The sequence below is a fragment of the Bison bison genome, unplaced genomic scaffold (assembly GCF_000754665.1).
Source record: "Bison bison bison isolate TAMUID 2011002044 unplaced genomic scaffold, Bison_UMD1.0 scf7180017864456, whole genome shotgun sequence".
NCBI classification, from domain to species: domain Eukaryota; kingdom Metazoa; phylum Chordata; class Mammalia; order Artiodactyla; family Bovidae; genus Bison; species Bison bison.
The window spans coordinates 5,056,314-5,070,015 of NW_011495018.1; the positions used below are offsets into that span (position 1 = coordinate 5,056,314).

At 50.5% G+C, this 13,702-nt stretch overlaps 1 protein-coding gene across 1 annotated transcript in view; it reads right to left on the bottom strand.

Moving 5' to 3' along the window:
- The window catches only part of DOCK1 (dedicator of cytokinesis 1), a 570,389-nt gene extending 561,782 nt beyond the window's left edge, over nt 1-8,607 (bottom strand). Inside the window, exon 1 of the mRNA XM_010859569.1 lies at nt 8,457-8,607. Coding sequence (XP_010857871.1) covers nt 8,457-8,607 — 151 coding nt within the window. The remainder of the gene's footprint in view (nt 1-8,456) is intronic.
- Between the last annotated feature and the right edge of the window lie 5,095 nt (nt 8,608-13,702).

Sequence of the window (13,702 nt, forward strand, 5' to 3'; positions counted from 1 at the left end):
GGCCCTGCCCCGCGCTCCGCGCCCACGACCCCCACCCCCAAAGGAGCGCCCCCCGCAGGGGCTGTCGTCTCCTCCTGATGTGCGGGACTTCTGCGAGTCGGGGTGCCCTCCCGAGGGCTGGATCTCATACACCCAGAAAGGGGGTGTACCCTGGCCGAGAAGCGGGCAGGGGGAGTCTTGGCAATTCGTGAAACTTCTACATCAGACCGACTCCCAGTGATGTGAGGTTCCCCCCCCATCCCCCACCCCTGGTTTGGGGGACAGGCCTGGAGCTGAGCAAACCAGCAGGATCCCTGGGAGGAAGCCTTCCCCGGAGCGCGTGGTTCATTCATTCATTCGTTTGGCAAAAGTTAACTGAGCACCTACCCAGCGCCCAGTGCGCTGAGCACCAACTAGCCAAGCTAGGGAGGGGGAGGTGATGGGTAGGATAACAAGACATAGGTTGGCTCCTAGTGCTTGGGTGGAGACACCCAAGGAGAGTGGGAAGAGCCAGCGCAGTGCTGGCCTGGGGTGGGGCAGGGGTGGGAGGGGGGGGGGCCGGTTAGGGGGCGTTGCGGGAAGGTGACCTCTTGCTGGACTGTGGAGTGAGTGCATTGACCCAGAGACCTCAGCCTCCTTTGGTCCCAGAAGCCTCTGCAAGCTGAGTAGGACAGGAGGTCTGTGAAGAAGGGGGAGTCGGGAACTGGAGAGAGGGTGCTAGCCTGGAAAGGAAACCCCAGTCCCGGCCTGGAGCAGACACACTGGCCTCTTAGGAACTTGGTATCCACTGTGCTAAGCGTCCTCAGGCTCTTGTGTTTACCGCACCAGGAAAAGATTGCGGGGGAGGGCTTCAGATTTTCTTCAAGTTAACACACACACATTTATTTTTACCATAATTTCAGAAAAGAATAGAAACATCAAAACCAACAAAAGGAGGAAGGAGACAGCCTCAGGATGGAATACACTTGGTGTCATGGAATAAACTCATACCCCCAAGAACCACTGACAATGGCAGTAGGCTGGGGAGTTTTCAAGAATTTTTTCTTTTTTTTTTCTGGCTTGCCCCTAGGTCTTAATTGTGACATGTGGGATCTAGTCCCCTGACCAGGGATTGAACCCCAGCCCCCTGCATGGGGAGCTCAGAGTCTTAGCCACTAGACCCCCAGGGGAGTCCCAGCCTTCAAGGATTGGAGGAAGGACGGTAAAAAGATTGGAAGGCTCAATGGGGGACAGTGCTGGGTGGGGGAGATCAGGGAACGGGCTGGGAGGGCCTGGGGAAGACCCGGAAGGCCACCATCCTGATGTAGAGAAGGCCTGCCACCTGCCTTCCGGGCTACTTTGAGACAAGGAAATCTCAGCATTCCACCCAGAATACTGATTAAACGCCTGAGGATTCCTTAAGAGCTTATCCGTTTGGGTGCCTGAGAGGTAACCTCCTGTACGCAGAGGGTAACATATGACTTGAGAGTTCACAGAAAAAACCACAGATTCATAGAAAGTCACAGGCCCTGTTTTACTGATAAAGAACCTGAGTCCCACAGACGGAACGGACTGGGCTCCAATCACACGCAGCCACATGCAGGCACTTAAAACCTCCTGTGGAAATTAGAAACCTCAGGAGCTCAGGCCCTGAACCCGTGGCCTGGTCACCCTGACCCCTGAAGGTGTGAAGGTGCTATCCAGGAGAAGCAGGACACTCTGAGACCAGTGACATGATGGCCTGACCTACTCTAGGTCAGAACAGGCTTTCTGGGAAAACAGAAGCTGCCCAGACTTTAAGGAAAAACAGAGACTAGCAGGGGGAACCCCATGTGGGAAGGCACTGGGGTGGGAAGGGGCACAGATGATTCAGGGGACTTCAGTCTTCCCTGAAGCACAGGAAACCAGGGGAAAGGCCACGGAATGAGCTTGCAGTAGAAGGGCCTTGTTGGTCTCATCAGGAATGTGGAATTCTGCAATGAAAACCTGGGAAACATTTTAATGATACTGATCTCTCTTGTGTCCAGTGTTTTGGTTTTGCTTGTGTGGCTACACATGGAGGCATATGGCATATTGTAGTGAAAGATGAGGAGCTTGAGAGCCATATGCACCTCGGAGTCCTGGCCTTCCTTTGCCAGCTGTGTGACCTTCTCTCTCCGTTTCTAGCCTGTTCTGCTCCTAAACCTTAGGGTTCTGATAGCTCTGTGTATAAGCTACGGGCAATGATGCCAGCCTCTTCTAAGGATCAAAGGAGAAGATACAGCTGCACAGGTGAGACATCCTCTAGTTATACTTGGTTTTCTTATCTGATGCTGCCTCCAGGGATTTTGCCTAATAACATCATGCTTCACACTTACTATAAGTTTCCACTTTCACTCTGATACAAGAGACACACTGAAAAAAAAATACATATATATGTTATGGGACTTGCATATTTTTGTAAGACTGTGATAAAAGTAAATTTCTTGGAACTGCCTTGGTAGTTCAGTGGCTAAGCCTCCTCCCTCTCAATGCAGAGGGCCCAGGTTCAATCCCCGGTCAGGGAACTCGATCCCACACGCCACGACTGAAGGTCCTGAGGCTGCAACTAAAGATTCTGCGTGCTGCCACTAATACTTGGCACAGTCAAATAATTTTTAAAAATAAAGAAATTTCTGAAACAGAATTTTAAAACTCCAGATGAACCACAGACCACATGTTGGAGACAATGAGGTTTTGATCCCGGTACTTCGATATGTACCCAAGCTTGGCCACCATCCATGTGGCTCTGGGAGGTTTGTCTGGGTTCCCTGGCTGACTCCAGCAGTGGTCCCATCTAGAGGCTGGAAACTGAGTCCAGGCCTGGCTCCTTGCCCTGTGGTTGCATGAGCTCTAGGTTGGCATCGTCTCCAACTCCACGAGCCCTGGGGGTTTTAGTGAGTTGGTGTTTTTAACTCCTGAGTCGCCATGGGTGGGCCCCTGATCTCAGCCATCCCTCCCGGGCTTCGCACAGCAATTGGGTCTCTGCTGGCTTGCAGGTATGACCCGCCCAACAGCACTGCGGTTCCCAGCAGGGGCCAGGCCTGAGGATCAGTTCAGACTAGGGGCCCCTCCCAAGATAAGGCAGAATCCTAAGAGGGGGCCGTGAAAAAGCATAATCGACTTTGCATTACACGTTATTTAGATTTTGAAAATTAAAATTAATTTGTTTCGTTGGAAAAAGTTTTCCACATTCACAAATGCAAACCTAGGAGACCAATTCAGCAAAATCTTGCCTGGTGGAGGTGGCAGAAGGCACAGTGAATGGGGCAGGAACAGAGGAGAGTGAGACAGAGATGTGGGGATTTCACGCACTTCATCAAGGGGCTTCATCACAGTCTACTCACCACCTGAAAAGCTAAGAATGCGGTGTGCAGTGAGGCATGTACTTGCCGCTGCTTTGATCCAGTAGCAGATGTTAGCATTGTATTACATGACCCAGCATGTGGTCACAGCGCCTAATGCCACACAGAATGAAAAGGTATAATCCCCCTCTCCCCGCAAAAAAAAAAAAAAAGTATACTCAAGACTTCACATCTAAATTCCAGGCTACAGGAAAAAGAGAAGACTGAGGAAAAAGTTAAATGACCCCACAAGAACCCTTGAGAACCCCTTGTTTAGAATGGTGGGACTTAAGGTCTTTCAACTTAAGAATGGTACGAAAGTGCTGTGCATTCGGTACAAACCTTAGCTTGAATTCTGAATTTTCAATCTTTTCCAATACTTTGGTCACTTGATGCAAAGAACTGACTCATTTGAAAAAACCCTGATGTTGGGAAGATCGAAGGTGGGAAGAGAAGGGGATGACAGAGGATGAGATGGTTGGATGGCATCACCAACTTGATGGACATGAGATTGAGTAAGCTCCGGGAGTTGGTGATGGACAGGGAAGCCTGGCATGCTGCAGTCCATGGGGTCGCAAAGAGTCGGACACGCCTGAGCGACTGAACTGAATTGAATCTGTTCCTGGGCTAATAATACAGTTCTGTCTCCTGACGCTGGGCAGCAGGTGGGAGCCACAGCTCCCAGTCAGCCTTCAGTCAGGAGAGGAAATGACCAATATACATACAATCATTCTGTGTCCAGACAACCAACCATTCTGCTCTTTACTTCAGTACAGTGTCCAATGAATTACACAAAATATTCAACACCTTCTTATAAAACAGGCTTTGTTTTGCCCCACTATAGGCTAACTTAAGTACTCTGTTAAGAAAATGAAAGTCAGGGGACACTTCCCTGGTGGTCCAGTGGTTAAGATTCCATGATTCCAATGCAGGGGACACATGTTCAACCCCTGGCCGCAGAACTAAGATCCCATATGCCTTGTGGTCGGGCCAAGGATTTTTCTTTTTTTTTTTAAATATTCTAAGTGTGTTTCACATAGACTTGGCTAAGTGATGATGTTTGGTAGATTAGTGTGTTAAATATATCTTCAACTTAATGATATTTTCAACTTACAGTGGATGTATTAGGGTGTAACCTTATTATAAGTTGAGGAAAACCTGTATAGTTACATGAAGATAGAAGGAAGGCTCTTATAGGACAGTGGTCTGGTGTCAATGAAAGTAAAAGTGTTAGTCACTCAGTCATGTCTAACTCTTTGTGACCCCGTGGACTGTAGCCCGCCAGACTCCACTGTCCATCCATGGGATTCTCCAGGCAAGAATCCTGGAGTGGATTGCCATTCTTTTCTCCAGAGGATCTTCCCTACCCAGGGATTGAACCTGGGTTTCCTACAATTATGGGCAGATTCTTTACCGTCTGAGCCACCAGGGAAGTCCAATAAGTCAGTATAATTAAAAAAAAAAAAAATGAGAAAGAACTCTTCTAAGTTTAAAAAAATTTAACAAATATAAGAAACGCACTTCTTGACTGGATACTGATGCTGCTCTTAGCAAACCAACTCTGAAAGTTGTTAAGGACAAGAGACAATTTTAACTGTGAACCAATAGTACATAATATTTTTAAATTATTTATTTTGCCAAGTGTAATAATGGTTATTATTATTAATATAACTATTAATGACAGTTATTGTTACATTATTATATAATAATATATTATAGATAATATATCAAAAGAAATCCTTAGGACTTCCCTAGTGGTTCAGTGGTTAAGAATCCGCCTGTCAACGCACGGGACGTGGGTTCAATACCTGGTCCGGAAGATCACGGTTGCCTCAGGGCAGCTAAGGCCACACGCCACAACTACAGAGCCTGAGCTCTAGAGCCTGTGACCCTGAAGCTGCTGAGCCCTGGAGCCCGAGCTCCGCAATAAGAGAAGCCACCACAACGCAACAAAGAGTAGCCCCTGCTTACCACAACTAGAGAAAGCCCACGGGCAGCAGTGAAGACACAGCCCAGCCAAAAATAAATACATTTTCTGGGAAAACTCCTTATGTTTTAGAGATGCATGCTGCAGTGTTTGGAAGTATGTCATTTACTTTAAAATACTGCAGAAAAAAAAAAAAAAAAGATGAAGCAAAATTATTCAGTCTAGGTGATAGGTTTATGCGTGTTTCATCTTTATGTTTGAAATTTCTTAGTAAGTAAAGTTAAAGCAGGGGAAGGGAAGGGCTTGAGATGTGATAAGCAGCTTATGAAACAGTTCCTGGACCGGCCTCGCTGCAGTCACCTGGGTTCTGCTGTACATTTCAGGTGCCCTGCTCAGCATTCTCCATGAAGATCATTAAGGCAGACCCTTGATGTTAAACTTCAACCAGCCCCGTAGAGCAAATAGGTTGTTCGGTAGAGGATGCTGCCTGCAGAGCCCGTGTGCCTGGTGGGCAGATGTGCCTTTGAATATAAATGCAGACCAAGCAGTCCTCCCCACGCTGAGCACACACAGAAATGAGCTCTGGGACAGCGGGCCGGGATGCCTGCAGAAAGGGGTTGTCGTTGTGCAGTCACTCGGTTGTGTCCGACTCTTTGTGACCCCATGGACTGCAGCATGCCAGGCTTCTCTGTCCTTCACTGTCTCCTGAAGTTTGCTCAAATTCATGTCCATTGAGTTGATGATGCCATTCAGTCATCTCATCCTCTGTCACCCCCTTCTCCTCTGGCCTTCAATTTTTCCCAGCATCAGGGTCTTTTGAGTCAATTCTTTGCATCAGGTGGCCAAAGTATTGGAGCTTCAGCTTCATCGTCAGTCCTTCCAATGAATATTCAGGACTGATTTCCTTTAGGATGGACTGGTTGGATCTCCTTGCAGTCCCAGGGACTCTCAAGGGTCTTCTCCAGCACCACAGTTTGAAAGCATCAATTTTTCGGTGCTCAGCCTTCTTTATGGTCCAACTCTCACAGCAGTACATGACTACAGGAAAACCCATAGCTTTGACAAAGTGATGTCTCTGCAGATATCTCTTCAGGAGGGGGAGCATCCTGAAACAGAGGGAGCCTTGGGTGCAGGTGGCAAGGCCTGAGACAGTCGAGTTCTTGCCCTTGGAGGCTGGACTCTCTCAGGGTCCAGTCGCACAGGGTAGTGTTCAGAGTCAGGCAGACACATGACCAACATCTTGGCAGCTGTCTGACTCTGGGAAAGTTACCTGAGTGTTTCAAGTTTCCTCATTTTAAAAGTAGCCTGACTTCTAGAGCATCTGGAAGATTTAATAACGGTGCAGAGCTTCCACTGGGAGGGGATCCAGATAAAGTGATGGTTTCCAGACACGAGGCACTGCAGGGCTGTGACCCTGAAGAAGAGAAATGAATGAGGTGCGTCCTATGGAGCCCAGCTGGCTTCCTGGAGGCAGTTTCTGGGCTGCAGCACAGGAAGGAGAACTAAATTAAGCCTGGGGTCTCACTCACTGAAAATAGATGTTAGAGTTCAGAAATGCCAAGGCTGCTAGGACTTGCAGGTCATGGGGTCCAGGAGAAGGGAGCTGTCCACACTGAGAAAATTCCAGAGATCTGCAGATGGGCTCCACTGAGTCTCTGAGTACTACGCACATGAGGATTGAAACCCTATGAATCTGTTTGTGGAAAGAACACAGGAAGAAGCAGGCCCCAAATAATTCCCAGAGCTCACAGGGGAGTTGGTGTTACCTTCACCCTCAGTGGACAGACCTCATAATATACAGTGGAACAAGTAGAGACCTCCTAAGGATCTCACCTTCATAGTGGGACTACATTAGACCTAGACCAAAGGCTGCTCTAGTAAAGTATAAAGCCAAAAAGCAAGCTTAGATGAATGAAACTGAGCTCAAGTAACATAACAGAATACCATACAAAATCCAGTGCTGTTTAAAAGAATACAATAAAATCCAGCACCCAACGATATAAAGTTCACAATGTCTGGCATCCAACCAAAAATGACCAGACAGGCAAAGATACAGGAAAACATGACCTGTAACCAGGGAAACAAAACCATCAGTAGAAACAAACAGAAATGACAGCAATGATGTCATTGTTAACAGCAGACAAAGACCTTAAAACAGGGTTGTCAACATGCTCCAAGTGCTCAGAAGTGTAGTGGAAAACATAAAAATGGTGAGGAAAGAAGGGGGACCATAAAGTCGGAGCCAGTACTCGTAAATGGGAGCAGTGTTATTGTCATGGTGGGATTAGCAGCAGAGGATGAGACGCTTAGAAAGTATCACCAACTCAATGGACATGAACTTAAGCAAACTCCGGGAGACAGTGGAGGACAGGGAAGTCCGGCATACTGAAGTCCACGGGGCTGCAAAGAGTCGAACACACCTTAGCAACTGACCAACAACAGGAACCTCTAAAGTACCTTATTCTCTTTGGGAAATTCTGGGATTCTCCCAGCGTCTTCCTTTTAAACTTATTTAGAGGAGCAACTTCCGGTCTCTGGCTCTCAGAGTGCTCACAGCTTTCAGCGGGGGCCTGGGTGAAGAGGCAGTCAGGAATCATGGTGAGTATCTGCCCTTCCCCCACCCCTCCATCTTTGGGCAGTGCCATTCTGGCTGTCCTTTGGGGACCCATGGTTATGCACTGAAGTTTGTCCCCCAAATTCTTGTGCTGAATCCCCAATACCCAGTACCTCGGAATGTGACTATAATTGGAAATAGGGCCTTTCAAGAGATGATCAAGTTAAATTGAGGCCATTAGGACGGACCCCGCTCAATCTGACTGGTGTCCTTGTAAAAGGAAAAAATTCGGACGCACAAAGCGACCTCAGGGGGTCTTCCCCAGTGGTCCAGTGACTAAGACCTCACACTCCCCATGCAAGGAGCCCAGGTTCCATCCCTGGTCAGGAAGCTAGATCCCACATCCCGCAAGTAAAAGTCTGCATGCTGCAACTAAAGATCCCGCAAACCACAGTGAAGCCCTGGCACAGCCAAATAAAGAACTTTATATTAAAGTGGAAAAGGGAGAGAAAGAGGCATCAGGGGCGCAGAATGGAAAGAAAGGCCGTATGGGGACACCGCCTGCAAATGGCCACAGAGAGCAGCTTCAGGGAGGCGCCAGCCTGCTGACACCTCGGTCTCAGACTCACAGCCTCCAGAGCAGCAAGCAATTCACCTCTGCTCCCCGGTTTCTTGCAGGGTCTCCTGCACAGCCACTGCCCAGGGCTCCTGCTGGCATCCTCACCAAGGCCACTTTGAGAGCCCAGGGCAGGATGTGGGCTGCAGGGTGGGAGTCTGGCCCAGCTCCAGGATCTGGCTGTTGCCATCTGACAGTTCAGACCGCAGAAGCAGCACTTCCTCTCTGGAGCCTCGCAGCCTAACCCCTGATCAGAGGGTCCTTCTTGGTCACCACAAGGAGTCCAGGTGAGTGCCAACCTACGAAAGGCAGGCCGGGGCTACCAGTCAGGGCCCTCTGGGGGCCAGTCACTCAGTCATGTGACTCTCTGTGACCCCATGGACTGTAGCCCATTAGTCTCCTCTGTCCAGGGGATTTCTCGGCAACAATACTGGAGTGGGTGGCCATTTCCTGCTCCAGGGGATCTTCATGACCCAGAGATCAAATCCATGTCTTCTGCATTGCACCTGGGAAGCCTACGGGGCCAGATACACATGCAAACCCACACCCTGCCTCCGGAGGCCTAGGGGAGTCCAGAGGAAGGAGACGTTCATACCACCTGGAGGGATCAGGGAAAGCAGACCAAGAGGTGGCCATCGAGGTGAGAAGGCGAGACACGGGTGTCCCTTCAGGCAAGAGAAGCAGTGTGAGGAGTGCTGGGGTCTGGAAAGCCCTCCGGGCCTGGATGCCTGGATGGAGCAGGAGGTGAGATGAAGGGTCGGGGTGGACATGGGGCCAGAGGGCAAGGCTATGACCCCCAAGCCAAGGGGGAAGCAAGGCCCAGATCTGTGCTTTAGGACGCTCACCCCAGAGGCCCCAGAGACGATGGGCTGAGAAAAAGAAACTGGATCTAGAAAGTGAGTTAAGGGAAAAGGAGGGGTGAATTGGGGAAGTCTTTAGAGTTTTGAATTTCACAAATGAACAGGTGCACGATTACACTTAATTTACTGAGAACACGCCCACCGACGCGCTAAGAGCTTGTCATCCTCATAATACTAACCCGGGAGTTAGGAGGTATGGTTAGCCCATTTACGGATGAGGAAACTGAGGCTCCTAAAGGTTTCTCTGTAACTTGCCCAGAGCTCACAGATAGGAAAGCAGCGGAGGGGACTTTCCGGGTGATCCAGTGTTTAAGAATCTGCCTTGTAATGAAGGGGACACAGGTTCTATCCCTGGTCAGGGAACTAAGATCCCACATGCCATGGGGGCAGCTAAGCCCACACGCCACAACTACTGAGCCCTTGCACTCTAGAGCCTGTACACCACAGCAAGAGAAGCCTGTGCACCACGATGAAGAGCTCACGCAGCCAAGAAATAAGAAAGAAAGGCAATAGCGTTCAGATGGAGCCCAGTCATCTCAGCGTCAGATCCAGACTCTGAGCCACCTGCATGGATTTGGTCTTGACAACGGCCCATCTATGGGGTGGGCAGGATGGGCAATGCTCTTGTGCCCACTCCGCACATATTGGCAAGGTCACTGGGCCTGCAGCCCAGGCTCCAGGCTTCTATTATCAGGGACCAGTGCTCCTTCGATCTCCCTGTCTCTGGGTCTTAGTGGCACAAAGGCCCTCATAGAAACTGTAATTCTCATCGACCAGTCAACACAATGGCCACCTTAAGCCCCAGTGCCCCGACACCATGACTGGAGAGAGGTGCAGGCCGGCAGGCAGCCAGGCGCTCCTCTGAGCCCAGGGCAGCCTGTTGGGAGTGGCCACCACACCCAGAACGTACCTCCCAGCTCACCACCCTCCCACAGGCATATGACCAGTTGACCAGGACAAACGTGGTGCTTCTGAACAGACAGGCCCTGCTAACCTCAAGGACCCACACCCCTCCAGCCTGCCTCCAGCCAGGCCCTACACAACTTTCCCAGGCCCTCAGTTCAGTTCAGTTCAGTGGCTCAGTCGTCCGACTCTTTGTGACCCCATGCACTGCAGCACGCCAGGCCTCCCTGTCCATCACCAACTCCTGGAACTTGTTCAAACTCATGTCCATCGAGTCAGTGATGCCATCTAACCATCTCATCTGTCGTCCCCTTCTCCTCCCGCCTTCAATCTTTTCCAGCATCAGGGTCTTTTCCAATGAGTCAGTTCTTCACATCAGGTGGCCAAAGTATTGGAGTTTCAGCTTCAGCATCAGTCCTTCCAGTTAACATTCAGGACTGATTTCCTTTAGGATGGACTGGTTGGATCTCCTTGCAGTCTAAGGGACTCTCAAAGCCAAGGACACCCATGCCCTAGAGGGCACCTAAACGGAAGACACCCTAGCCCAGTACTTGCGAGCCTCGCTCCTTCTGGCTCAAGGTTCATGTCATCCCAGCCTGGGTCAAATGTCAGCCAGTGAGGTTTTTTTTTCATCCCCCAAGCAGTTGATTCCCCCACCCCCTCTGTAGCACTCACAGAAGCCCTCTCTCCTGAGAGGGCATCTACCTGGACTGACTTACCTAGTCCTCTAATTTAAATCATCTGTGACTGCCCCACCGGCTGGGAGAGAGGCTTTATGCATCTTATCTGCTGAGCCTGCACTCAGGGCTCACAAGAGCAAGATGAAAGCAACAATAATACAAAAAGGCAGCCTCTATTGAGCTCATGTATTATCTCATTTAATTACAGCCTATCGTTGCAGATAGCCATGTGGGAGCACTTCACATATGGCCTGGAGGAGGGTGAGGTGTAATAACTGTCAGCTGCTGTTATCAGTGGAGTTTGGAGCTGGGTAGATGGCTGTTGAGTGTGAGGGACTGAGTGAGCACCTGGAGTGACTCAGCCTCAATTCTGGGTGTTGCAGGAGACACACACAAGGCGGGCTCTCGGTGACTCAAGCTGGCATCCCTGGCTTGAGGATCCACTGATGCCCCGGGCCAGGGTACGGCTAAGTGACCCTGGGGACAGAGCCCACTTCAGTTAACACTTCCTTGAACCTGCACAGAACTCCTGTGACTCAGCGTCATGGAAGGCCCACTCCCCAGCTCTGCTCAAGGAAGAGAGCAAGCCTGGGCTCGCAAACATGCCCACCAAGACACCCTTTTAACTTTCGGGCCCAGAGGCAGGGCCAGGCCTGGATGCAGGCATACACCCATGCCTCATGCCTGCCTGGCTGTTCCTAAGGACCTGTTGTTAAGTCACTAAGCCGTATCTGACTCCTTGAAACTCCAAGAAGTGCAGAACATCAGGCTTCCCTGTCCTTCACCATCTCCCAGAGTTTGCTCAAACCCATGTGCATTGAGTTGGTGATGCCATCCAACCATCTCATCCTCTGTCGTCCCCTTCTCCTCCTGCCTTCAGTCTTTCCCAGCATCAGGGTCTTTTCCAATAATTTGGCTCTTCGCATCATGTGGCCAAATTATTGGAGCTTTAGCTTCAGCACCAGGAGACCGGACGATGAGGAAGTGGTGTCTGGCCTGAGTCAGACACACACCCGGGCCCCGCAGAGGATCCCAGAGCATGCCTGGCTCAGCTCAGGGCAGTAAGTGTGCACAGCACTCCCTCTGTGTGCAGCTCCTGGATACACTGTGATGACAACCCCTCATGAGTTCCTAGGCTGGAGAACCCCAGACCAAGAAGCAGCTGAGGAATCTTGTAAGCGCAGGTGAGCACAGAACAGCCCAGGCCATGCTTCTGAACCCACTCCTCTCCTACCAACCGGAGGACGTCTGCTTGCCCAGCATCATCTGTGCTACGACTTGCACTTTCCTTAAAAGCCAAAAAAGTAAGTTGATTGTAAAAAGGAGAACTAGTCCTACTTGCTATAAACAGAAAGGAAGTGAAAAATAAAGGGCTGGCTACGGAGAGGGAAGTCCATTCACAGGTCCGCGGAAGACCCTCTCCTGTTCCACTCTGTTCTCTGTAAGGCCCCTTCCCCCCAGGGGGAGACAGAGCTGAGGGGTGGGGGCTTGGGAAGGGTTTCCAGGAGAGGGTGGTTCTGCAGCAGAGGCCTGGTCCTGCAGTGGTCGTGAGGCTGCGGGGTCAACAGGGCAAGAGTGAGTGAGGAAGGGCCCCACCAGCAGAGGGTGCAGCAGAGCCCAGGGGTGTGTGTGCGAGTGTGCGTGTGCGTGTGAATGTGAATGTGAATGTGCGTGTGTGTGTGTGTGCACGTGTCCCTGGGAACTGTCTTGATCTCTTCTGTGGCTGTGTAGTGTCAGTCACTCAGTTGTGTCTGACTCTTTGTGACCCCATGGACTGTAGCCCATCAGGCTCCTCTGTCCATGGGATTCTCCAGGCAAGAATACTGGAGTGGGCTGCCATGCCCTTTTCCAATGGATCTTCCCAACCCAGGGATGGAAGCCAGGTCTCCTGCATCGCAGGCAGATTCTTTACGATCTGAGCCACCAGGGAAGCAAGTCTATTGCATTCTGTTACAGCCACCCATAGGGGCTTCCCTGGCGGCTCAGATGGTAACGAATCTGCCTGTAATGCAGGAGACCCGGCTTCCATCCCTGGGTCAGAAAGAGACCCTGGAGAATGTATGGATTTGGGGGGGAACAGAGACACCAAACGTGGAGATTCTGTGTTACCAGCAGGCAAAGGCATGGAGAGCGGTCAGCAGGGACCAGAGCCTGTGATGAGACGTGAGTTAGCCTTTCCGCGGGGTTGGAAGTGGCACAACCCTGTAGCTGGAGAAACAGAGGCAGAGGTCCAGCCTTCAGTGCAGTTTCAGGTCTCTGGATCTGGGGACATACATTCCTGAAGAAACAGTTTCTGGGCCCTCCCAGCCCCGGCTTCCCCTCTGACCCAACTGCTGGTGAGGCACCAGGTAGAAGGGTACTCTGGAGGCATTTGGGAAGAATTCTTTCTGCATCTACCATGCTCGACATTAACTCTCAGATCCCCGGTGGCTCAGCCGTAAAGAATCCACTTGCAATGCAGGAGACGCAGAGATGCGGATTCGATCTCTGGGTCAGGAAGATACCCTGGAGGAGGAAATGGCACCCCACTCCAGTACTCTTGCCTGGAAAATTCCATGGACCGAGGAGCCTGGTAGGCTACAGTCCATGGGGTCGCAAAGAGTCAGACAAGACTGAGCAACTTCACTTTAATTTTAGTATGCATGGAATTCCAACTTTGGGTGAAGGCAGCTTTCAAAGAGAGCTTCATTCTCTCTCTTTTTTTTTTAAGTCCTTTTCTTTTTTTTGCCAGACTGCCTGCGAGGCTTGTGGAATCTTAGTTCCCCAATCAGGGATTGAACCCAGGCCATGATGGTGAAAGCACCAACTCCTAACCACTGGACCGTCAGGGTTGGGACCTCGT